The sequence below is a fragment of the Etheostoma cragini genome, chromosome 12 (assembly GCF_013103735.1).
Source record: "Etheostoma cragini isolate CJK2018 chromosome 12, CSU_Ecrag_1.0, whole genome shotgun sequence".
NCBI classification, from domain to species: domain Eukaryota; kingdom Metazoa; phylum Chordata; class Actinopteri; order Perciformes; family Percidae; genus Etheostoma; species Etheostoma cragini.
This window is the reverse complement of record NC_048418.1, coordinates 6,276,410-6,303,390: the sequence shown is the minus strand read 5'-3', so window position 1 is coordinate 6,303,390 and position 26,981 is coordinate 6,276,410. Positions and strand designations below refer to the sequence as shown.

Here is a 26,981-nt window from a genome sequence, read left to right as displayed (position 1 = left end):
TGTGTTCCTCCCTCAGCCCATTCTCGATCTCTCAAGAGACAAGACCTCTCCGGAAAAGGCTGTGACCTCTGCCAAAACCTCACCTGTCAATCCAGGCGAAGAACTGACCAGTGACCAGAGGAGCTTGCCTCCTGCTCAGCCGATCATTGAAGAGGAGGGGACCGCCGAGAACAAAAGCTCACCAGCATCTGCCAAGCCGGGGATAGAAGCATCAGATCCTGTCAGTCAAGGTGCTGTAACAATGTTACTGTACAGCAGAGGATAGGAAGAGTAGTGAGCCGTGATGTGGTAGATCATTCATTAAAACCAGTGTGGTTGTTACTTTAAAGGTCCTATATTACGGTCGGTTTTAGGTTCAGACTTTCATTTTGGGAAAAAACACATTATTTCCCTTATACCGTCGGTCTAAATAACTGTATTCACCCTCTGTCTGAAACCAGTGTTTCCCACACATAGACTAATTATTATATTATATGATAATTATATTTATTTTTAACGCTATTTAAAACACGCATTCGTTGAGCGGCATTTCCGTTCCCTGCTCTCTTCGTCTCTCTGTTGCTCTACACACCCACATACACAGCCCCTCCCCTCCCTGCACACAGCGTCTGTCTCCATGAAAACAGTATTGCCAACTTAGCCTCTTCGTTGCAAGATTTAACGAGTTTTTAGACCCCCTTCAGGACTTTTTTTTGCAAAAACAACTAGCAACAGATCTGGTGACTTACTGTAAAAATAAAGTCGGCAGTATTGTTCAGCGAGCATGCCAGGAATTTCGTCCTGTAGCCGCCAAAACAGTCCCCTCTCTCTGAGTCTGTTTTGTGTGGAGCCCCTGCCCTCTCCTCTCTGTGCGGCTGAACTGCACACGGTTTGCACGCAGCTGGAAAGGGGAAGGGACAGGGTGGGGGGGCCCTGGAGAAGGCAGCCTTTTTTGAGAATTCTTCATCGATCTTTTTACCTCTCTTTGTAGAATTAATTTTTTTCTTCAAAGATAGGCAACCTAAGTAATAATTGTAAGGTAAAATAAATTCCTGCATTGAAATTGGGATTATTTGGCTAAAGATTCCTATTTCTTTCTATCTACCTTGCGGACACAACCACTAAGCTTTATGCAAATGATTACGTAATGATGTCACAGATATGTTAATGAGGATATGATGTCATTTCCCCCTCCCCCGCTTCTCAAATTGCTTTCTAATCTGTGCACACACTAGAACTGTCTCTTTAAAAAAACCTCCTGAGAAATCCCAGTCTGTTCTAGATGGTCAGTGTTTCTGGGTCATTGCAGCCGTGATATGTCTGTAACGGCGCTGTAGACGCACTTCATACACACATGTATAGTAAAGCTGTGACACAACCTGCGGAATGTCCTGGCAGATCGTTTAAAGGCACATTTTCTGTAAAAGGACTGTGTGCATTTCTCTGGGGATTGAGCGGAGCGTGGACTGAACATTTTGATACATTCACATTATTTATTTAGCACCTCAACCTGCTATATAATACATTATGTAATAAAAAGGACATGAAATCTCACTTTTAACAATATGTGACCTTTAATGTAATTTTCTTGATTTTTCAGTAAAAAAGGTTTCAGATTCTGCACATGGAACTCCTCTCTTTTTCTGTATAATCATGGTAGCTTTAATGCTAATATCCAGGTCCTACTAGTTAGAAAAAAGTGACAACATAAAGGCCTGGCAAAGTCTGGCAGGCCATTTTGACAGAGTAAGTGTGGATGATGATCAAGATAATGATGATTAAACCTGTTCTACCAATCAGATGGGGAAGAAGGTCGTAATGGATTTACGGCCCCATCACGTCACACCAGGAAGTCCAACTCGTTTGACATAGGTACTGTATGCTCTGTACTCCTGCTGTTGTGCACACATTAGGATATACGTACACAGCATGAATGCTGTTTGGTTTTACACTTGGATGTCTGAGACAAATGCACATCTTGCTGCTTTTGTTCATAATTCATAACAATGGCGCAATGCTTTGTTATTTTTTATCAGATAAAAGCAGCGTGAGTCTCTTATTTGATCTGCTTCCTAGCCTGTAGAGCTTTCCGGCTGTGTACCGCATTACTGCTTTACCCTGCAACCTCTTTTCAGTTCCCATACCCCACTCTGTGTGTGTTTGTGTTTGTGTGTGTGTGTGTGTGTGTGTGTGTGTGTGTGTGTGTGTGTGTGTGTGTGTCATGCCATTTCCCCTTAGGCATGGAACGTGACAGCCCCTACGATCTGGAGATGCCCTCAGATCGCAGATTCCCTGTGAAAAAGCCCTGTTTCCCCCAGTACAGAAACAGATCCCTGGACTGCCCTGCTGGGACCAGGTGTATGTATCTGTTTGACTTCCTGCTAATATGTCTTGTATGACAGCCATGTGACAGGCAAGGTTTGCACCCTTAAGGTTTTGCAGTTTATTGCAATAAACAATCCATGGAAAAACGTTGAAGTTTGAAAAAAAAAAAGTCAAGGGGGGGATGAAAATGTTCAAAAATAACACAGAACAAAATACGTATATAAAGCATTTAAAATACACATAAAAAGTGTTGAAAATGTCACACACAAAAAATCGAGAGAATTTTTTATTTTTTATTTTAACAAAAATGTTGAAAGAAACGTCAAAAGCATCAAGTGGAAACTCAATTCTTGATTGGCCAACAGCACATTGAAAGGATTATGATATGATGATGCCCTAACGGGGTTGTTGTGTTTACTTGCCCGAAGTGGCTTTTAACTCGTCCCGGACCATCTGGCAACCCTTACTGTTGAACCCTTCAAGGTATTAGAAGCATCCGTTAATCTTTATAAAGTTAATTAAGAATAGAAAAAAGGTGTGCACACCTTAATCATTTTTTGCAGAAACTCCTCTTTGTAAACATTTTTAATAGCACTGTACATGGACAAGTCATACCTAACATATTGAATGCATGCTTGTTCCGGTGTTTTATAAATGGCTGACCAAAGAAAGAGATATTAAAACATAATTTAAAGACATCATTTTCCAGTTTTTCAGAAACATCTCTTTGCAGCTGACAGCCAAATCTGACACTGACTGGAAAATGGTGCCAATAAACGAGAACCTCAACATTTCACTCCCGCTTTAATTTGAGCTGATTCCTTTTAGATACTATGTTGTATTATTGAGGTAATTGGCAGCTTTGGTTAGCTGATTTGTTATCCATTTCTACATTTCAGGCGTTTGGCATTGAAGATGAAAAACCTGTGGCAGTGGAAAGCTAGGGGCACGAATGACGCAGCAAAAGCCTCTGCCAATTACCTCTGTAATACAGAACTGAAACCTGCTGATGGGTGCAATTATCACTGTGAGAATGATAAAAAGGTCCATGCCACAAATTATGGCATAAAAGCCACTTATATAGAAAGTGTGAAACTGAAGTGGTTCCCTGCTTGGCTACATTTTACATAGGTGGATACATCAAGCAAAGACCTCTGTCCAATAGGCCCATTTCTGTTTCCTATACATTAGGAAACCTTAATATCTGAAATGTAACGGCAATTGATTTTCGTGCCCACTTTTGGGTGGCGGAACGAGCTAAATACATATCTGACATACTGTATTATCAACTTCTAAAACTGATATGTCAAACCTGTTAGCACACTGCTAACACATCCAGCAGACACAGAACAGTTCATTTAGTTGCATTCATTTGGAGTCGGGTTTTCAGCCCTGATGAATGGAAATCTAATTTTCATTCTGCTTTTAGCATTTAGCAGCTAAATGCGCCACTACTCTGACTAGCTAGGTAATAACTTTGTCTTTTGGCCGTTTGGTACTGAGCAGGTAGAATACAGTTGGCTCATTTATTTAGAGTTTTTTGCAGCTTTAAACATAATGATTGATTTTCTGTTACCTGGGGTCAACAGAAACAACCTTTTAAAATTGATATGGTAAAGTTGTTAGCAACATTAGCATTCAGATGGGCGCCCGGATAGCTCAGGTGGTTGAGCGGGCGCCCATATGTAGAGGTTTACTCCTCACCGCAGCAGGCCAGGGTTCAACTCCGACTTTGCCCCTTTGCTGCATGGTATTCCCCCTCTCTGTCCCTTTTCATATTTTCAGCTGTCCTGTCAATAAAGGCATTAAAATGACCAAAAAATTTAAAAACATAAACCATTAGCATTCAGTTGGAGTCGTGTTTGTGTTTGAATAGAAAGTCTCGAGTCTCGACCAACTTATTAAAAATGATCTGGCTTTTTACCAGCTAACGTTCACCTGCTTGCCGCTAACTTTGTCAGTTTGGTGATGAGACGGTAGCATGTCATGTTTGTTTTTTTTGCTAGAATATGTTGCTGCTACTGGAAACACAGTTGATAGTGTTTGTGGACTGTAAAACCCAAAAGATGAGCTAAAATGCTCAGTTACACTAAGAGTGACTGAAGGTTTGGGTGATAACTTTCTCTTAAGTTATTGACATTGTATCTGCGTCTTCAGGTTATGAAAGTCCTCAGCTTGGTAACAGAGACGCGTTATGACGTTACCAGTGGATCAGAAGAAGTGTGCTGGGAAGGGCAGACTGGAACACGGAGGACTGGACAGAGACAAGCTTTTAAAACTGTGTGGACTTAACTGACAAAGCTCCAACAGCAGCATTTCTTTCTTTTTAATCCATGTAAACATTTGTTGCTGAAAATGCATGTACTGGTATGCTTTCTGTTTATAACTGGTTGCACTTGCTATAGTTTTTCTCAGGCATAAGGGAAGCTGACCTGCAGCACACACAGTATTTAAATGTTTCTCCAGTTGTCAACTGTTTGGTGCATTTGTGCAAAATAATTTCAAACACTGTCTTCTCATCCCCCTCCCTGTCTTTTACTGACAATCTGTGACTACTAAAAGTGAATTTGTACTGTATTTATTCAAATGGAGATGTAAATACCGAATATAAAACTGCACTAACCATTGTGGTAACTAACCGTTAACAATCATGTTTTTATTTGTGATAATATGTCATTTGATAACTGTGTTTGTAAGTATGCTTTTTGGTGTATGCTGGAATTCATGATGATTGAGAAATGTGTTATCATGCACTTAGCACTCCCATCTCCCAAGAGTATTTAAGTCATCAGTGAATCCCTTACAGTTTTAATCTGATTTTGCAGGCCTGAAAATTAGTTTATTTTCTAAAAATGCTTCTATAAATCAGAATAAATAAAATTGACTACACAAGGATTTGGATTGACAGTCAAATTTATGATGCGTTTTTCTACATTGAAATATAATCTGAAAGCCACATATAGGTCATTTTATTTATCATGGGGTATACGACCTAGCCTTTTCTTTCTTTCCCAGAAAAAAAGGAATATTTTGTTTTCTTGCAAAGAGTTGAATGAGAATATTGATATCACTCTCATGACTATATTGTTAAGTGAAGAGCTGGAGAAATGACGTGGTTAGCCTATAGCATAGTGTTTACCATGCAGGTGGATTGCTATAGTATAGCATATATAGTATGTACTATGGCCAAGTACACTCAGCGATACACTGGTAAGAGCAAATAACATTTAACCATGTATCCAGCCAATTTAAAATAGCTCACATTATTGTATTGTGTGAACAGTTAACTTTATGTATTATTGTATGTGGTATTTTATTTTGTAGAGTTCAAATGTTCCACCAGTACAAAAAGTTCCTTCACAAGAACATTTTGCATTTTTGCTGCGTCCGGAATGCCTCCCAAGACGACTATGATTGGTTTAAAGAAATGCAAACAACCCAAAGCGTTGAATTTTCTCCTATCCCAAAATCTGAGGTGTAGCCAGACTTTACTCCACAGTGTTGTGGAGATAGAACTGAGATTGCACCAATTCTTTAAAAAGTCTGTCTCGGGAGCGTCCCACAACTTTATGGAAGTGCATAAATAAATTGGTAAAGCAAAAAAAAGACAAGACAACAATATTCTTGTCTTAGTGGAATGATCATGACAAGACAGGCTGTTACTGTGTCTGAGCAGCAGATGGCAGCAGAGACTGCTCCTCTCCTGTAGCTTCCTGTGGTTGTTAAGTTATTATACTTTGTCATTACCATAGACATGGATCCTAGCCACTGTGGCTGCAGTAATTAAGGCAAAAAATGCATGGGGAAACAGCTGTTGTGATGTTGATTTTTGCAGATCATTGATTATAACCTTCTAATGCCTAGAGAAGACTTGCTAACAAGCAAGATCAGCACTTCCTGTAACAGTATAAACACGCTCATTAATTACTCCTACGTCTCTGGCATGTAAACAGCAGATTACAGTGGGTTCTCACTCTGTTTGCTCTCTCGGAGTTGCATGCTCTCTGTCTCAGGCACACACGTGAGATGTCAGTTATTCCAGACAAGCATTGTTGTCCCCCCACCCAGTCAACCTGATCTCTAACGCTGCCAGGAAAGATTACAGCCAGAGGTGTTGCATTCTCATCCACTGGGTCACCTGATGAGTTTGGTTAATTCTGTCTCTGTTGTTCCATTCACACGCTATACATTATATTGAAACCTATGTGGCTCACACATGCACAAAGTGTGTGTGTGTGTATGTGTGTGTGTGAGAGAGCGAGAGAGAGAGAGAGAGAGAGAGAGAGACACACCAGCAAGCCACTTGACACAGTGAGAGGCTGGTAATGAGCTTCTACATTATGAGCCAGTGTGCTCACTGTCCACCTATGGAGCAACACAAAGCCTGGCACATGAGGGTTCCACTACTGAAATGTTGTTAAGAAATGATTACAGGTCTTGGTGGTCTTCTTTGTTTGGTAATATAACAACCCAACTCAAAAAATGATTTCAATTTAGTGTTACCAAAATAATAAACTACATTGTGTGTTGATCTCCTTCTAAACACCTATGTTCGAACTTTCTGACCTATGTAATGCAAAGGCTGGGCGATGTTCAGCAAATCCTTTGTGAATTGCAGATTATTCTGATTCTGGTGGCATTTGGAGGCAGTAGTGGCTCCGTAGGATTATTTTTGATGAAAACAAAGTTTAATTTTCTTTTTTTGTTTGGGTCGCTTAGGAACCTTTGCTTTTTAACGATCGTGCTGCAATTTGTGCTGTGGGAAGAAAAATTAACGTTTTTTTCATTTATTCTGTGTTAGTCATATTAAAGCTCCCCTCTAATGACTTGATTTGGAAATGGCAGTGGGCCACGGGTGGATAACATATGATACCTCTGATTTTCCCAGTTGGATGTACTTTAAGGACTATTCTGTGGTTAACAGAAAATATACCATACAGTAATACAGCGCCAAGGCACACATCAACATTTTGCCTTTAAATATATTGTGTAAGTGGCAGATTGTTCTTCACCTTGGAAACGGGTCAATACTCAAAATCAAACTCAAAATACAGTACAGCGTTTAAAGGTATAGGGCAAAAACTGAGATTCTTTGTAACTTACAACACAATGACTTGACACAATGACAAGGCCAAACCACCCTTCACCTTGCCCCGCCTCTCTCCTTTCAGTAGCATTAATGCTAAAGACACAGAAATGGCACACACTAAAGAAAGCTTATTGTGGGACTGGCTTGTAGGAGCTTTTAAGTGGCAGGAAAGAGACTTCAGATACAGTATTAGGGGACCACTAAGGTCTATTTAAAAGCATCCAAGAGCACCATGTCATGAGACCTTTAAAGGTAAAACAATCCAATGTGGACAAAATAGTGTGAATACCCCCTAGAAAATGACTTAAAGTGTCAAGTACGTAACTCAATCAAAGTCACAAACCCTTCTTTATATATGGGTCAGAGCTTAAAATGGCAATTCTGTCAGCCATCTGGCGATTATTATGTTGATATGTGGACTAAATGCTAGGATACAGTATGGAATAGCATATTAAATGGCAATAGAAATGTTAACCAATTTAGTCAAGAGAGTGCTTCTCAGAAATTAAAACATATGAAAAAGACAATCAAACTGCATAAATAAAGACCAACAACGATGAGCTGTTGATCAGTTAAGAGGCATCTTTTGAAGCTTCAAGTAAACCCATGAACTTTACCGCCTCCGTTTTCCTGCCGTAGCTCAGATTAACACTTTCATTCCTCCTTTAAAAGAATGAGCGTGACGCAACTGAGGGCCATTCTCTATCATTCCTCTGGCTCCATCCTGAACTCTGCTCAACTCAGACATCTCCCACTGACGCAGCTGTCGCTGTGTTTTTCCTCTCAGATTCAAAAAAAGGCTTCTATTCCGTTTGCATTCATCTTTACGATCTGAGGAGGCGTGTTTGGCACTTTCCACGCAGGCCTCAGTGGAAGCAGTCATTTATCCGCCCTCCTTCCGTCCTCATCTCTGTATCTGCTTCACACTTAATGCTCTCTCACCCCATTCCTCCCAGTGCTTTCTCTCTCCTATAGAACTGTTTGTTTTCCCTGGGTCTCATACTACCTGCTGCCAGCAATTAGTGAGAATGAAGCTGCGTGCACGTCTGGACGTGCTTGCGCTTGCATAGGTGTTTTGTATGGTCTTTTGTTTAGGTGTGTGTGTCAGTTTGTGTGAGTGAAAAAGAAAGTGATAGTGAGGTCAGTGTTTAGTGGGAGTGAGAGATTTTGTAGACAACAAATACCTAGAGGCAGAGAGGCTGACTGAGGTAACCCAGTCTCAGAGGGGAGGGGGATTTTCAGACTTAACGCACTAAAGTTGTATGCTGAAGAAACACTACTTGGCCAAAAAGTATGTGGTTATCCAAACCAAAAACAGCATATGGGATTTGTATTCATACTTGCAATGTGACTCTTGGGGTGATCTCGATCCACCACTTTGTTCCAATGTCTCAACAACTATTGGATGGTTTGCCCTGATGATGACTCTTCCTCTAGGGCCACCAGCAGGTCGAGGTTTTCACTCATCAAGTGAAACATCTTGGCATCCACCAGATGGATTGGCACATTGTCTGCGTGCATTCATGGTCCCCAGATGTGGTTAGTGATCCCCTGACTTTTCTTCTGGCGCCACCATGAGATTCACATTTGTGATTTTGAGTGAGATGTCTCAACTATAAGGTGGATTTCCATTAAATGCGGTCCAGACAATCATGTCCCACTCAGGATGAATTGTAAAACGTTTGGTGATCCCCTGTCTTTCAGTTAGCGCCATCATCAGATCCAAATTCCAATGTGTCCTTTGGTTTATGACCAAATACCTGGAGAGTTTCCAGCCTCAGCTGTACTTTGTGTTTGAGCATAATTAGCAAATGTTAGCATGCTAAGATGATTAACGTGCAAATGTTACTTGCTACCATACCAGAAGTATAGTACGTGCCCACATACATTTGGTCATATATAGTGTGCATGGATAATGCTCAATTTTTATACAGGTATCACCATATAGTCAGCGGCTCACTAGGTTTGCTCATTATCCTTAGAGGGTAGAGTGTGTGTGTGTGTGTGTGTGTGTGAATATAAAAGGAGGAAGGGACACAGGGAGGAACCCAGGTGTGCCCTTTCTTTATACAGCACCTCAGCTGATAGTGAGCAAGGGGCTTCCCCCTGAGCGGAGCAGGTCACAGTAAGTGATGCACATCCGTTTGACCTCTTTGAATTTCCCTATGGCTCTGCCCGCATTTCAGACCTCCGTATTTTCCTCTTACGTTCTACTTTTAGTCCACATCTCGGCAGAGAGTTTCTGCACAAAATTCTTGGCATCTGTTAGAACCCAGTTAAAGTTTTTTGGTGTAACACTGTTATGATGAAATGAGGTTTGGGATATTATCACTGGATTCTCTTGTGGTCTCATGTCGCTGTTTAACAACAAACGTCAATATGGGTTGTAATAGTTGGGTGATTAACATATGAATTACAGTGCTTTTTCTTTTTGTAGGTATATGTACGAACGGGGAATGAGGACAGCCTGCCTCACGTGGTGTTTTGATGTAGTTGGAGAGTGCTGTCTGGCACATTGCTCCGCACTCTCCCATCGGTGTTTAACTGAGTTGCGATCTGGTGCTTGTAAATTATTCAAAACATTTGTGTACCTATCAAACCTTTAAATGACTGCTACTGCCCTGTGTGGAAGCATCTGCCTTCCACACATCTATTTGGATTTCATTCTTATATGTGACCCATATGTATTTGTGAATTTAATTTTGTGGTAAATCAATCCGTTTATTCGTCTTCTTTCTGCTTTCCTCTGGAAACCACAGCCTGGATTGATCGATTTTAATGCTCCAGATGTATGTAAATCCATACTGTGGCTTAGGAGGGAAAGTGGTGGGACCGGAAATAGCCCGAGCCAGTCACAATTTCTAAATTTGTATATCAGCACAGCTGGAGGTCAAAGAGTCTAAAATTAAACACAATTAGATTAGCCTTGTGTTGCTCACTTCATGTCTCTGTACTTCTAATCATTTCTGGGTTCTTGGCTGTCTCTCCTCATCGGTCACGTTACGTCTTTCCCTTTCAGCCCTTTTCCACTACTTCTGCTCTTCACTCCTCATTCAGCTGCAGCTGTACTAATAAAACCAGAGTGAAAACAAAATTATCACTCAGAAGCTTCTGTGTTATTATGATGTGTGACGACAAATGTAGTAAGGCTGGAAGCAGGCTGCTAATTTGTTATTTCCCCTCCAATAAACGATTTCCCTTCTAATCACGTTCATATAAGGCCTGCATTAAAAAATGGAATAGTTAAAGGATAACTATTTGTTCAAAACACCAACTGAGCTTCCCTGCTGACCTTGCTTTCTGTGTAAAGCCCACATCATCACCCACCCCAATGATGACCTTTGGACAGGGATATTAAGCTTGAGTGAACGGAAGGGACAGATGGATGAAGTAATAAACAAGTGTTTGTTTGTCCATCTGTCTTTCACTCTTACACACACACACACACACACACACACACACACACACACACACACACACACACAGAATCAAAGAAACAGTTGATCGGACAAAAGTGGAATGATGCATTCCACCACCACATTCTGGCATTTTGAATTTAAATTGTAACAATTAACACTTAAAGAGCATATTTATGGAGCTAAAAGAAAATGGCAGGTAGTTTTTATAAGAAATGATTATTGTCAAGTAAAAGCAACAAAGCAAACTTACCCAAGTTACGTACTTAAGTAAAATTTTGAGGTACTTTGATTTTACTGTTTACCCCTTCTCCATTACATGTCAGAGGGGAATATTACACTTTTTACTTTTTTACAGTAGTCTGTACAACTTAAAGAGATGTGTTGAATAGTGAGCTTTAGATGTGTTAGTAGGTGTTTCTTGAACCTTAAAGATGCTGTAGGTAAGCAGCATAAAACTAACTTTCTGTCATATTGTGGTTGTTGGTTTGATCTCTGGCCCCGCAGTCCCATGTCAAAGTGTCCCTGGGCAAGACACTGAACCCTGGGTTGCCCCTGATGCTGCGCCATCGGAGTGTAGGCCTATCTGTGTGAGTGTTTATCTGATGAGCAGATGGCACGTTGTACAGCAGCCCCGGCCACAGTGTGTGAATGGGAAATGGTTTGTGTACTATGTAAATGCGCTTTGAGTAGTCGTTAAGACTAGAAAAGCGCTTTATAAGAACTGTCCTTTTATGTTTGCAATCATATTTGTTGGGGGGCTTAGGAGACCGTTTTGGGCTTCAGCAGAAAGGTATGAGGGATTGAGAAGATGTCAATGTTCAATTGTTCAAGTGTCATAAGTCCTGAATCTTCACAATCCTACCAACGGCACCTTTAACACTAGTTGCTACTGTCTACTTCCTGTCTTTATGCTAAGCTACGCTAACTCCAACTGCTTACTATTGGAAACACAATTTCTACATCTCACACAAATCAGCAAATTGTTAAAGGTAAATTATTTTACTGGATTGCATTTGCTTCACCATGACATACTATCACTTAGCTTTGGTCTTAGTTTTTAGAAAATGTATCGAAGTAAAATTTGGATAGCTCCATGTCTCAGTAGACAACTCCCAGGGTGTTTTAAAGACTCGTTAATTTAATCCATCTTCAAAGTGTTGTGGTATTTTTGGTTCAGGATGTTCCGCTGGGAAGCAGCAGAGAGTAGCTAAATCGATCCATGAAACCGTCTGCGAGGTTTAGGGCATATTCGTAGCAAATGTTGGTCATTCTGCTCAGACATTAAGGTCTAATGAATTATTCATAAAACTTTCCCAAATGTCGCCACATAGGCAGCCAATTCATCTCTCCAACAGCAAAATAGTGGCTTGCTTACGTATGGGGGTAAGTTGTTTGTTTACTTGCGGGGCTTTGCTCTGGTCAACTGCCTGCTCTTTACCAAAGACTTCCTCTCATTCCTCTGCTCAGCTAGTCTGTGTGTTGTTTATCCCTCTGGGAACAAACAAGCTCCTCTGTCTGAGAGTCTGCCAGTGCAATGTGCCCCGCCGAGGTGAGTTGGCTTGTTTGTGTCGTGATGCAGTCGACCTGCTGATGTCACAGAGTGTTTGTCGCTGAAGAAAAGAAGGTGGGACTATAGGCTGACAGTTCTGAATCATCAGGCTTGTCAGTCACAGTGATTAGGGACCCATGGAGCTGCAACTATTATAACCATGAATAATACATGGGAGATGGTTGACTGACATTAGTTTACAGAATTATTGTCACTCTGTGTGTCACTACTTCTGATTCTGTCTACCTTGCTCTCACAGTGATTTTCTTCCACTCTAAAAGATTTTCTATTCCTCCTTCCCTTTTTACATCATGTCTCCGCTACTGCTGTCTCATCTCAATTGCAATTTCTCAGATTGTTTTTTGTTGCATTCTCTCTTCTAGACTTCTATATCCCCTTAGGCACATTCACTCCCTATCAAGCCTTTTTCCGTTTGATCCACCATCATAAATGTCCATTTCTTTTCTTTTCTTTTTTTATAACATCCATCTTCTCTATCTTTTTCCTAGTCAGACCACACACGGCGTTCCGGGATGGGAGAAAATTGGCATTTCTTTACCAATCACAATTGTCATGGGCTGTGCACCAAGTGGAGCCACAGAGCTTCTGAAAAATAGCCTCGGGAAGGAACTTTTTTTTTGTGGAACGTGTGTACATTCAAAGGTTGTTTTTGTCGTGCAACAGAAAACTCAGATTGGACAGATAGTCTAGCTAGCTGTCTGGATTTACCCTGCAGAGATCTAAAGGGCAGATAACCATAGTCCTCCTAAATAGATTGGATTTTAAAATTACAATACAAAGAAAGTGGAAAGTAATGACATCCGAAAATGGACATCAGGAAAGAGTGAAATCTGGCAGAATTTCCCTCAGAACAAGAGCTGTCCCAGGAGTGAAAAGTTGTGGATAAAGACTATCTTTTTCCTACCTATTGTCCATCTCTGACTCTTTCATCCCAGTGGTCTCTTGTACCTGTAACACTGTGTCTCCTACATGCTACAGCCTCGCCTTTGCCATGCCCGCCATAGTCAACCTCCTTTTCAACGTTGTCTCCACCAACACCACCGTCTCCTGCAGCGTGGTCTCTGCTGTGGCTGGTGCTGGTGAGAAACCCCCGGCAGTCGCTCCAAGCCGAGCTCCATCCTGCTCCTCAACCCCAGCCTGGCAGACTTGAAATTTGGGAAATCCCTGAAAGAATAAACGTTTCTCATTACTAAAAATAACCAAAGATGGGATTCATTTCCAAACCGTTTTAGCTATCTATGACTGTTTGGTTGCTTACGTTAGCTCAAAACGCCATTAAAGCGACAGCCTTTGTTGTTTGATTGCTAGCTTGTAGCTAAGCTAGCAGTCATTTCAAGGCTTAGGTTATTATCAACTTCATCATATTTCTTATTATAAACAGAGACAAGGGCGTCTTTGCTGTGGAAGGTGACGGCCCTGACTGATTTTGTTGGTGTGTTGGTGGTTAGCTTTTTACATCCTGTTGTCCGGCTGTGCGTCAGTTCCGAGCATGTGTGAAAAAAACCTGTGCAACGCTGTCATCTTACTCCCGCTCCTCCCCCACGCCCACCACGCCGGCCTCGCCCTCAGCCTCCTGCAAACTCACACACAAGACCCAGACCAACCCAGTAAAGTTGGCACACACAAAACTGTGCTCTCTCACATGCCCCCATTATACTTTTTTAATATTTCCCATCATATGACCGAAAGAACGAGATCCAGGGTACAAGCGGCCGAAATGGGTTTCCTCAGGAGGGTGGCTGGCGTCTCCCTTAGAGATAGGGTGAGAAGCTCAGTCATCCGAGAGGAGCTCGGAGTAGAGCCGCTGCTCCTTCGCGTCGAAAGGAGCCAGTTGAGGTGGTTCGGGCATCTGGTAAGGATGCCTCCTGGGCGCCTCCCTAGGGAGGTGTTCCAGGCACGTCCAGCTGGGAGGAGGCCTCGGGGAAGACCCAGGACTAGGTGGCGAGATTATATCTCCAACCTGGCCTGGGAACGCCTCGGGATCCCCCAGTCGGAGCTGGTTGATGTGGCTCGGGAAAGGGAAGTTTGGGGTCCCCTGCTGGAGCTGCTGCCCCCGCGACCCGATACCGGATAAGCGGTCGAAGATGGATGGATGGATGGATCATATGAAAGAAACACTGTACTGTACATCCAAATCCATGAGTCACAAAATTCTTTGTATACACATACCCCATCCCACCAACATAAAAAAACACCACCAAGAATCTACTACTACTGTAAAAAACAACCATCATAGCAAAAGGTTATGTTATGTTAGGTTATGTAATTTGTTATTTTTGAAAAAAACACTAGAAACATTTCTTGGCAACAGTTATTCTGCATTGGATGAAACACAGTTGTTTACCATGCTCCACTGAGGCTGTGTGCAAAATCAAAGTAAATCCCATTCCTCCAGTACCCCGACGAGCTGGGAGGGGGCGAGGGCCCGTGCATCGCTGCTTGCAGTTTTAATTATATTAAAAGAAATAAAGTTAATTTGCATAATGTTGAAAACTTAGACAAATTGCAGCTTTTATCCTAAGTACAATCCACATTAGTGCTTCAAAGCATATTTGCCATCCTTTGATTCTGGTATCATTTAGTTAATTAACCATTTATTAGTCATTCATTTTGAGTAAACATTATTCGTTATATTTATACGGTTAACCAAACCGCAATATTAAAAAAATTTAAATAAACCCACAGTCATTTAAAGGTCAACACTTTTTTAATTGTTTCTTTAAATACAAAATAGTGACCTTGGTGTATGATACTCTGTCAAAATAAAGGTTTAATATATATATTTTAGATTCTTCAAATGATATGTCTGTGTCTGATAGTGTGTGACACTTTAAATTAGGACCCATGGCAAACATTAACTCAATAAATCAGTCCATCTATTAAAACTACATAGGTGGAATTGGCAACTAATTAAATCGCTAATGAAAACAGAAACAGAAAACAATTATGTGAAGTCATTAGGAACAAATTGTTTGACAAATCATGACAAAGTGAAATAATAGAATAAAGCACCTGTGAGATTTGACAAAAATATACCTCCGGGGTGTGTGGGTACCCCAGTCGGTAGGAAGAGGGCTAGGTGGGTCTGCAGACAAAGTCACATCCTCTTTGCTTGTGCAACATTACAGTAAATGTAAAAAAGGCTCCAGGCAACAATGTGTACGCCTCTCACATAAATGACAGTGTGCCACAAACAGAATACATTGTATGCCATAAAAACCCAAGGTTTATATTTCTCCTTACAACGCCAGAGCCACTAAGCAACTCACTGGCCAACCATATCAACTGAAGACAAAATTTGACAAAGGAGTTACTGTTTAGATTGAAGCACACATCACCATTAAAAAAACAGGTCCCTGGACTTAAAGAGGTGATTTAGAGGCCCACATGGGATCTGAACTTGCAATCTTAACAGGCTTTTTCAAGGTCTGAAGGACGTCTGCAGAGACCACATTGACTGACATAACCCATCCAAGCAAACGTAAATCAAATTCCCTATGGAGCTTTATATCAACCATTCTGAACTGTAATAAAAAAAAGGATTGTAGGTATGACACATAGCATATGCACTGTATGACAAGAGCTTTGGCTCTTTCAAGGAGACTCGATAGGATGTTGTTATATCGCATCTTGTAGAGTACAACAAGCAATACAATCTTGTAACCGTATTACTTAACCGTCTCAGAGAACCAAAACTCTGGGGATATTACAGCGGGGCCTCGCTCGCCTCCCTGTGAAGCTCCAGGCTCCAACATTGTCTAAAGTCAGTGTCATCTCAATAACCTTGTGAAAAGAGGCCTCTGTGACTTACGGAAAGCAATAATAGAAGCCGCCGGGTTTTTCTCTGAGCTTGAATGTGGACAGGTGCGTATATTTGATACAAAGGATCATATCAGAAGGTGACTGCATGGCAAAATCACTTCAAGTGAAGCTCATCTGCATCTGAGTGGTTTAATATCACAATGTAAAAGGTATGTGGTGTTCTTGCTTTGTTTGACAAATTGGCTCAGGACGAGTAATTGGATTTTATTTTGTCAGGCCATTCGTATTGAGAGACGTCGAGCAGTGATTTAAATTTATTAGAAGGTTGGAATCACTTAAGCCGCCCTGAAATATAACACAATGGGTTTGTTTTGTAACTAAAACGGAAATTGCTCCAATTTAAAATCGAAACACAGACATATTTAAAGCAATAGTTCAACATCTTGAATACGTTTTTTCACTTTCTTGCTGAGAGTAAGATGAGAAGATCAACAACCCTCTCAATAAATAATTTGCTAAAATATGAAGCTACAGCCAGCAGACAGACAATTAGCTTAGCTTAGCATAAAAACTGAAAGCAGGGAAACAGCCATAGCCTGGCACTGTCCAAAGGTAACAAAATCTGCCTACAGGAACCCTTTTAGTTCAAGATCCCTTAGATTGATAACATGTTTTATCTTGTTTGATTTCATTCATAAATCAATAAATATGATTTAAAAAAGATCCATAGAAATGAAATTTTTTTGGCCAGGTGCAGTAATTTCCTGGAGCCTCCGTTAATAAATTTGTCTATAGCCAAAGACAAGTAATAGCTGTCCAAAACAACCATCCGTATAACCAATTTCCACATGCTCATTGAAGTCACCCTTAGTTTAAACAACAGTTTCATTTCACTGGATGGTGAAAAGTAATTCACTTCCAGTGGTGCCATTATAATGATCTGTGGATGCATGTGCCAAGGATAAATACATGAAGTCATCTCTGATCTTGCTGTTGTCATCTTATGACAGCCATAAATTGAACCTCGGTTACCTCTTGACCTCCTGACATCTCCCAGACTGCACCGCTGCACATTCTAATGACAGACCCCAGTGTTTTCTTTGAGAAGGAGCAGGCAGATTTTTGGGGATACCGTCTTGGTGGCTAATGAGAGCACTTATCTCTGTCATCTGTCTGCGCTGTGATCCTCTCTCACAGTGCAAGACACTAGCAAGCTCTGATGTCCTGATGAGACTTAATTAAGTCTGCAGATTAGTGAAAGCTTAAGTCATGCTGAGCAGGCCCATTGAGCCAGCCAACTAAGAACAGCGATGAGAAGAAAAGACTGCAAAGTGAGATGGATTAATATCAAAGGAATTCATATGCTAACTGAGGGGACTTCTCATTGTCTAAATGGGAATTTTGGAGATGTATTGATTCTTTGAGTGTGACAGCAAGAACAAACGCTTAATAGCCTTAAGAAGATGTCAGGTCATTCCGTTTCATTAAACACTATTTATATCCCCACTGGAGGATCTGTGTAATAAAAAGAGCTACAGCTGAGTAGTGATGCACAGAAATCATTTTAGCCAGGCCAGCATGTTCACAAAGCATGGTCGACACTCTGTTCCTCTCAGCAATACACCTACCACTGTAAGTGTCAAATTGGAAATAGGCAGGAGGAACACTGAGTTTTTTCATATCCTACCTTTCCAAAGTTTTAAGAATGTATGTTTATCATTAATCTTTGTGATGAAATCTATTATCTGACTCCAATTTTTTTCTTTTTCAAGAAAGCAAATGCACTCTTGGAAGAAGCTCATCTTAAAGTGGGTTTGTTGCAAAGTCCTTGCATGTAGATTTAAGGAGTTTAAAATTGTGTTTAAAAAAAAAACGCTAACAGAGAATTAGCCTAAAGCTAAAACTTGAATGCAGTTGATGCTGGAGCTTAAATTTCACAAATCAAATTTCTGAGATATTTTCTTTTAAAAGTTGTGTCTAAAGCTTTAAAAGGGCTAAGTGGCTAATTACTGCTCCAGGTTTTTTGGCCTCTATGAAGATTTTTTTTGCCACACTTTTATCACCTTCTAAAGTTGTTCTAGTGAATGTATCAGCAAGAAGTTGCCTATTTACACTTCCAGAAGATAGGGGTTAATGTTGGCATTTATTTGGAGATTTGTGTCTGTCTAACAATGAATGTAAGTCCAATATTTAGCACTTCCCCCTCTGTTTTGGTCTCCACCAGCTAGCTGCTAGTAGCTCCGGAACAGTGGCGGAGTCATTATGTTTCCATCAAAGTCAATGTGTGGACTTCCACTGACTGCGGAACGGCTGAGTCCCGACTCCGTAACATTAATGGCTTCCTGCCCACCTAACTTGTAAGGTTAGCTAGCTCAGGTAAGCTAGCAGTATCAGGTTACTTTTAACTAATCTCTACAAGCTAGCAATGTCGGACACTAAGCCTCTCGTGCATGAGTATGCTTCTATACACAGGGATACGGTTGGAGGGTGTTCGTTCGTTAAAAAGAAAATTAGTTCCTACCTGAAACTGCTCACAACCAGGTCTGTTGATTATCTTAACCGGGTATAGTAACCGGGTCATCATTTCTGGAAAGAAACATTGCGGTCGAGTTTCTAATTATTATTTTTTTGGTGCTTAATGCACCACGAGCCAATTAAGTGCCGTCTAGTGTAATTATATTGGAGAGAAGGATCTCTACGGCTACTTTCTTCAACACTGGGTAACTCGCAGTAAAACAAACTAGAAGCCCTACAGAGAGGAACATATTTATTTAGGATTTTGACGTCTAAAACGGCCAATCCAGTATAACTGATATAACTGATATCATCGAGGTTCATTTTGTTCTGACTATAGACGGACTAGCTCCTTAAATCCAACAACTGTTTTTACAAGCGAGTCGTGACACGTAAGCTGCCCTTCATGTACAAACTCGATGGACTGCCTTTTTAAAATCCATTTAATAATGAAAACGTATTCTAGTCCTTTTGAGGTGGGGGCACAATAAAACCTCGTTCCTTTGTAGGCCTACACACGTTCACGGACACCTCCAAAAGGCGTCCGTCCTTCTGCCTCCTTCTGTCGGCTGCTTCAGCTCACAGCGACGACTACGGCTCTCTACCGTTAAACGTGAAAGAAATACACGGGGAGAAGCACAAACCCGCGTCTGTGTTACACTCACTCAACACGCGGCCCCCAGCACTCACTTTGCGAGAGAGAGAAAGAGAGAGAGAGAGAGAGAGGGGGGGGGGGGGGGGGGGGGGGGGGGGGGGGGGAGGAGAGAGAGATATGCAGGTTAACTGTAGGTGGGGAGGGAAGCGCAGTCTCTGCTGGTCGTTGGGACGCCATAAGGACAAGGCGGGATGTGTTATTGTGCTGATGGCTTTGTTTCTTCTTCCCATAAGAACTCGCTTCTTATTCCAAACGGAAACGCAGGTGTAACCTCTTTAGCCTCCTGTCCAGCCTAATACTACTACCTAGATATCCCAGGGTTCTATGCGCCGCATCTCCCTTTTCAACACACCAGAGGAGGATTTTACGCGCCGGTGTGGACAGAATAACATCATGGTAAATGAGATGTGGATCGTCTCTTTTGTGCACCGTGTGTTACCGCCGCTGTGAATGTGATGCCGGGTCTTATTCGCCCTGCACGGATGACCTGAACCGGGCGGCAGAGGCGGTTGCTACTACAGCACTTGTTCCATTAAGAGAATTCTTATTGATGACCATGGCTGACCAGGTGAGGCAACACACACTTTCCACCTTCTATAATCCCACCTCGTGCGCTCTGCACAATAGCACAGACTACACGGACACACACCAGGTAGGGTGCTTACGCACGCACACAGGCGAACACCAACACACACACACACACACACACACACACACACACACAAACTCCCTCTAATGTGCACCTTAGAGAATATTACACTATCACACTATCTGTGTGGGAATTCAGTTTGAAATGTTAAGCATTTTTCATCTTTACTCACTTTTTGAATATCATTACAGAATCCTATTCCAGCACGTTTCAGTGCTAGACAATAGTGACTTTATATTGTCTTTCACGCACTGTATTCTGTAACCTGTCTCACTCTTGGTGGACCATTTATTCCATAGATTCCTTCATAGATACTCCATATTGCATATTACTGAGCCCTAGACTAACAGTAAACATGGTTTGGAAGAATGAATGTACAGCAGACATAACTAGGTTGCTGGTAAAGAAGCAGCAGACAGTGTGATTGGGCAGTAACGATGGAAGAATAAAAACATTGACTGCAGTCTTAATTTTGTATTGTGCACTGTTGTTTGCCCTAGTTTCTTGACAGCCTGGCTAGAGAAGGAGATTAACCCTTGACACACTGACTCCAGCCTGCTGTCAGAGTTTACAGTTTCTGCGTGTACAGCTCCCATGAGAGCTGCAGACAGTAAAGGCCATGCTTAATTGATTAGTTCATTCAATAAACCTAATTGAGCTACCCGTGTGTGTGTGTGTGTGCGTGTGTGTGTGTGTGTGTGTGTGTGTGTGTGCGCGCGCGCGCTCGTGGGTCTACACGTGTGTGAGAGAGAGAGAGAGAGAGAGAGAGAGAGAGAGAGAGAGAGAGAGAGAGAGAGAGAGCAAGCGTCTGTGTTAACAAGCAGCCACACCCCAACTGTATGGCTGAAAAATAATAATACTGTGTTATACTATAAAAATAAAAAAAACGTAAAAATACTATTAAACTATAGTATACAACAATATGTTACACATCACCACACTACACCAACCATAACCCTATAACCTCTAGTTTTAGTTGACACTGTGTCAGCGAAGTGTTTATTGAGTTTATAGTAATTTGTGAGACATTCCTCTATGCATTTGATTCTAATATGTTGTTATTTTGTCAATAACCTTTCATTAAGCACCCAATACATTACTTAACTCTGCCACAGGCAGACGCTTGGCCACAGAAGCCCAAGGGTGCTGCTGGAGTGGAGTTAATTGCTGTATTAATATTGATGAAGGTCGTCCATCGTTGACCCTTGGCTGCAAAACACACACTCTGTTAGGCTCATGCACACACAAACTTATCCCAACACACACTCTTCTCAGCAAAACTATTGTTCCAGAGTAAACCGCTGACTGTTTTCCTTTTTTTAAATGACTAGGTAGATATGTATATAAAGACTTTAAGTTTTTGACCCATTTTTGTACACAGTGTACGGGATAGAGCCCCCTTATAGAGCACTTATACCCTCATTGCAGACAGCTGCTGCCTCTTTTCCTCTGTCCGTCCGTTGTGATTCATTTTCTTTCTCTCCTCCTCTCTGTGTGTCCTCATCAACCTGCTGTCTATTAGCATCTTTTTATCTTTACTCTTTCCAGCGACAGCTCCCCCCCGTCTTCTGTCTCCCTCTGCTCACTCCACTCATAGGTTTCCCTTTGAAAAGCTGTGCATCCTCCTTCAGCCTCTCTCTCTCTCTCTCTCACTTCCACTTGTTTGACTCACCTCCACTGTTATCACCACCTCTCCCTTCCACACATAGGCACACCCAGTGGAAACACCCTTCCCCCATTCTTCAGTACTTTACCAAAATAGACAGTGTTACAGGTAAATCTGCAGCCTGTTTGGACCTTTTGGACTATTTCTAACTGCTGTGCTCCGTTCTACACGTCTTTTTGTTATCTCTCAATTTCATTCTAGTATAAAATGTTTCTCACCACGGCGCCCCCCCTCCGGCGTGGAAGCACACCCCTGCCTCTCAAACACCAGCTGCGGAGGGAAGAGGCCGTGTCTGAGGACTGTGATTGGATCCCCAACATGGCAGAGCCTGCCACATTGCCTATCAGTGACACAGCGGTGCCTCAGGATGAGTGCTTCAGCCAATCAACAGCCGCCCAGTCAACTTACCACAACCACGGTGGGGCATTGAGGATAGTGCTACTGGGACAGAATGGCGTGGGCAAGACGTCGCTTGCCTTATCTCTGACCGGGCAGTCGGACAGATCCCTCTCTATAGACTCTGAGACACAAGCATGTGGTAAAAACTTGGATAGGCATTGTGTGCTTTTGTGTGGATGTGTACCTGTGTTCGGACTCAAAATCCTTTTAAAATCAGTCTTAAGGATTAACTTTTTAAAGCTTAATTTAGACACTTATTGTGAAGTGTTTTTAAAGGGTTACAGCAGCTATAGATTACATATCTTTTCCCCATAAGTTATATATTGCTGTCGGGTTGTACAGGCCATTTCAAACAATATATTTAAGTTTGTATTGGAAAGAGTTCCCAACCCTGCCTTAAAAGCAGCCTTGGCAGAAACAGCCTTGCTTTGACCCTTTGTCAGTCACTAGGTCTGTCTTCCATACAGCTCTCTGCAACAGAGAAGATAGTCAACCCTGGTTTTCAAAGAGTCAATTAATGAGTCAGTGTCACGAAGGCTACGTTCAGCTTGTGGCCAAATTGGCCCATATCAGATTTTTTTGCTCATATATGACTCAGATCTGTCAGTGTGAACGGCACACATCACTCAGGATCGGATCTTTTTAATTCTCATTTGGGACAATTCCACATGTGGTCCTAAATCAGATACAGCCTAGTCTGATTTTTTGCTAGGTGACCTCATTCTGAACAGTAATATTGGAATTCATACGACTTTTACGTTTCCCTGGCCTAGACCAACATTTGTCACAATTCTGCGCTGGCAGCAGTCATTCATGCCATGATTCCCCGCATCCACACTCATCTCCGTACAGAAGTAGTAGCCATTGCTCCACAAAACGCCATAATTGAAATTAGTCTTTCTCTCTTGTCGTCCTTGTTATCGTCTTCTCACGAATTCTGGCTTCCACTGCCAAAAAAAATACTGTATAAATGAAACTGTAAAGGATCACTTCAATGGCCTCCCTTTACTTCTGTACGACAGCCGGCTGCGTGTGTATTTGTTATTGTTCTTTAGCGCATGCAAGTTAGGACTGTAACTAGTTCACGGTGGAATCTGATATTGGTCACATTTAACAAATATCGGATCCAGGCAATAAATTTGAGTTAAGCACTGAGGCAGCGTGAACATAGCCTCACGCTCCTTAATGCATAAAGCTGACTTGCGCCTGACTCAAACCATACAGTTTTCATTATTGCCCATGTAGTATGTATGTATAGCACATTTGGATGCATGCGTCATAAATGGACAGAAAAAGAACTTCCATCCAAGGAGCCTGTACACATTTCTATTTAAAATTATTCTATGAGCTACATGTCAAAATTTCAGATGTAAACGCACAAATCAACACCTGTTTAATTGTCGCCTTTAATAGCTATTTTTTACTAGATGTTCTTGCAACATATCAGCTCTGTGGATGGGTTACCACCTCGCCAATCAATGCCTGTCTTCACCAAGTAATTACTAGTAAAAGACATCAAGACCTTATTAAAACCAGAAACTACAGGGTGCTTCATGTCATTCATTAGAGTGGATTTTCCAATCTTTTTCAAGCTATTTTGGGTTAATGTGTATTTTTAAAACCTTCCATCCAATTATAGTTAGTGTGCTTTCTAGGTGTGTATCGATACAGTTAAATGGTCAACACCCATTTATAAGTTTTACCTTTTTTATTTTGTAAATATAGATTTTCGTTGTAATTAGCCAGTAAAATGCAGCTAATAGAAGCATTTTCTAAGTCTATTTATACATATTTTTTTATTGTTAACAAATCCCAAATCGCCACAACAAACAACACATTGATCCTATTAAACTAAAGTATTGTCTGTGTAGTAAAAAGCCTGGTACATCATAAAGCATTTCATTGAGCTACACCATTGCACTGGGCGACATTTCCCTTCATTAAGACGAACATGGCTACTGAAATCTTTTGGAGTTGTTCCCATCTACGGCTTTCTGCTGCCTTAAAAACGTACACTCTCCCACTACCTGAACGTATAATAATCTGCTGCTGAAAAGCATCCCCAACAAATTTACAATTTACTCCTGTTTGAGGAACCTTTGCAACAAACTAAAGTGTCCAGCTTTTTTAGAAAATGAATGTGTCTTTTTGAATGATAAAAATAATGGCCCATCTTTTTCAAAGATTTCTATGTTCAGTAGGAACAATCAGGCTTTGAGGTGAGTGTCACAGATAGGGTAGGAAAAAGGGTTGAAGTGTTGGATTGCTTTTCCATGGAATTTGTGAACATTGATAAAAATCACCAATTATATTCTTTAAATTGGACTACAGAAATGTCAATATAAGAATGTCATAAAGAGAGGGAGCAGTTGTCTGAAATGGGATGCAGTAACACTTTCCAAACATGTCAGGTGGCCACATAACCCAATTTAAACATCTACATGAAACTCATTTAAGGTGTCTTGATTAGGTGAAGGACATTTGTTAAGACCTTGATTCATTAGTCAACTTTTTCAGTAGCAGCAATTTAGACCACTGACATTTCACTGAAGTTAAAGCAACACTGGAGAACTTTTTCGCTTCGGTCCCCCTACAGGTTGGAAGCGGAATTGTCCATTACGTTACATTGCCCAGTTCACTCAAACTACTGTACAGATCCGCTATCCGATCCGGCAAATTTGCATAATGTAATGTAATGGACAACTCCTCTTCCAACCTGTAGGGGGACTGAAGCGGGAAAAGTTCTCTAATGTTGCTTTAATATTATTATAATTTGGTTAGACTCACAATGCATCCTGTCACATTTTTGTATTTCAATATATAGTGCTGCTTTTATTTAATGGCAGTGTGGTGTTTATCATTACACTCTGTGTGCTGATGTGTGTGAAATTTGTATTTGCTTGCAGGCGAGGGCTACGAGAGCTCAGTGACAGTCGACGAAGAGGACAGCAAAATCATAGTTTTCGACAACTGGAAACAGGTATGTTACTGTCAGCTTCCCTCCTCAGTCCCTCTGTCCTCTTTATCTTGTACGGTTGCCTCCTCCAGTCCCTGGTTTGACATGTATTGCTTGTTCACATGGAATGGAAAAAAAAGCATTTGTTCAGTCACTGCGCTGGGCAAATTATTTGTATGTATTTGAGCGTAAAAAGAATGCGCACATACTTTAACTTTTATGTGTAGTGTATAGTGTAGAAGTGTGTGCTACACTGTAAAGGTAGGGCCTAATCCTGCAGCTGTGTTTCCTTTAAAGTACCTTTTGAAGTTCTTATTTTGGAAAAGTGGAAATCACTCTTTTGTTAACCTTACTTATTTCAATTCAAATCTACAGTTAACACTTTTTTTTTTTTTTGGCGAGGGCTAAATTTGCTGCCGCTGTGCATCATCAACCTTTTGAGGGGAACTGTGTGAGTGAGTTAATACAACCCTGTGGCGATGGGTTTTGAGCAGGATAAACTTGAGCTGCAGCAGGCAGCTGTGGAGAACAATAACAGCTTGTCAAAAAGCTCCTCATCTTGCTGAGGAAATCAAAATGCATGCAGTCATAACTGTCTATTAATAATATGATGCTAGCTATTGTGTGTGAAGGATAGATCGTCCCTAATGCATACTGAGCCAGATGTCCACTTGGCGTTCAGGGGCTCTCCCCGTTATGTTAAATTATTCACACACGGCAACATTTGGCCCCGGGGAACTTCGCTGGGAGCTAGATCATTTCATCACTTTGCTGTCTCCTCCCCACCCCCAATTTTGTTGCCCTTCCTTCCTGCAGCTGTCATCATCACCAAATCTCACTGTCCACTTGCTCTTTTAATTTCTTTTGTTGTGGCGTTCGCTCGCCTCTCTCCGCTGGCCCTTTTCTGCCATGGTTACATCTTGCTAAGAGTAATTACATTTGTTATTCTGTGCGCATTAATACAAGGCAGGGCATTAAGGCTGAAGCAACAGTCCCAGGCCAGCGGGAAACTTGGAATAACTCCAGGGCTGTCAGCAGTGGGGAGAGGCAGAGAGGACTGGACAGCGTTCTAAATCACGCGCCAATATATGCTCATGATTTTGTGCTTTTCTTGTGGTAATGGTCATAGATAAAAGACATATACAAACCTGCACACACAGAGTCAGGCATGCCAACAGAGGTTGTCCAGCTGCCTAACGCTTGTTTTGGCCTCGCACTGGCACAGCATCAATCGCCAATCCCAAGAGGCAGGGCTGCAAGTGTTCTCCATGGTGCACCACAGCCTACCAAGTTGCTATAGCAACGAGCAAAGACACGCACACACATATACACTCTCATGTATGCACATACAGGGCTGACTTAATCGCTCACTCCTGCATAAGATAATGTTAGAACAGTCAGCATGTTGACACTGACACTGTTGACACTGTTGGCTGTGGGGCTTCTTATGTTCTCAGTCCAGGCCAATCAGCACCGATCCAGTTCCAGTACGGATCTGCTCCGGAACGGCAGCAGAGTCATTAGGTTTCCATTAAAGTCAATGTGTGTATTCCCACATACCGCAGAATGGCTGCGTCCCGACTCGGTCCCAGCTCCGGCGATGCACAGCCCTCCGGAGCAAATACACAGAGCTTCTGTTTTGCCGGACACGGCAGCTAGTACAAAATAAATCTTTGGTGAATTTTCAAATAAAATAGGCCAAGGTCCAACAAACCTGGACCTGGTAGGTATTGACGGACGGCGGAGCACAGAGCTGTCCATCCGGTGGAAATTGGGGGTTACACTTACACTCGGGGAACAATCCCCCGAGTGTGAGTGCTTTCTTGGCTTGGCTCAAGCTGATTGACACATGAAGGTCTAGCTGAAGCTCTGTATTTTCCCAACTGCAGTGCAGTGAGCGGTGCACACAGCGCAAACAGCAGGTAGAGATTACTGTGACTGTAGAAACACACATATATGTATGTATATATATATATATATATATATATATATATATAT

General features: G+C 41.7%; 2 protein-coding genes across 7 annotated transcripts in view; both read left to right on the top strand.

The window, feature by feature from the left end:
* Positions 1 to 21,682, top strand: part of carmil3 (capping protein regulator and myosin 1 linker 3) — a 96,609-nt gene extending 74,927 nt beyond the window's left edge. For 2 of the 6 annotated variants that reach the window (XM_034886749.1, XM_034886748.1), the window contains exons 39-42: positions 17 to 230; positions 1,780 to 1,851; positions 2,218 to 2,337; positions 4,462 to 5,199. In XM_034886749.1, coding sequence (XP_034742640.1) covers positions 17 to 230; positions 1,780 to 1,851; positions 2,218 to 2,337; positions 4,462 to 4,502 — 447 coding nt within the window. In that variant the 3' untranslated portion in view covers positions 4,503 to 5,199. Of the gene's footprint in view, positions 1 to 16; positions 231 to 1,779; positions 1,852 to 2,217; positions 2,338 to 4,461; positions 5,200 to 21,671 lie in introns of those variants that run through there. The other 4 variants (XR_004658647.1, XM_034886750.1, XM_034886751.1 and 1 more) reach the window with 4 other exon arrangements.
* Positions 19,462 to 26,981, top strand: part of rem2 (RAS (RAD and GEM)-like GTP binding 2) — a 26,980-nt gene continuing 19,460 nt past the window's right edge. Inside the window, exons 1-3 of the mRNA XM_034886756.1 lie at positions 19,462 to 19,881; positions 21,830 to 22,166; positions 24,934 to 25,007. Of these exons, the coding sequence (XP_034742647.1) occupies positions 19,714 to 19,881; positions 21,830 to 22,166; positions 24,934 to 25,007 (579 nt within the window). The 5' untranslated portion in view covers positions 19,462 to 19,713. The remainder of the gene's footprint in view (positions 19,882 to 21,829; positions 22,167 to 24,933; positions 25,008 to 26,981) is intronic.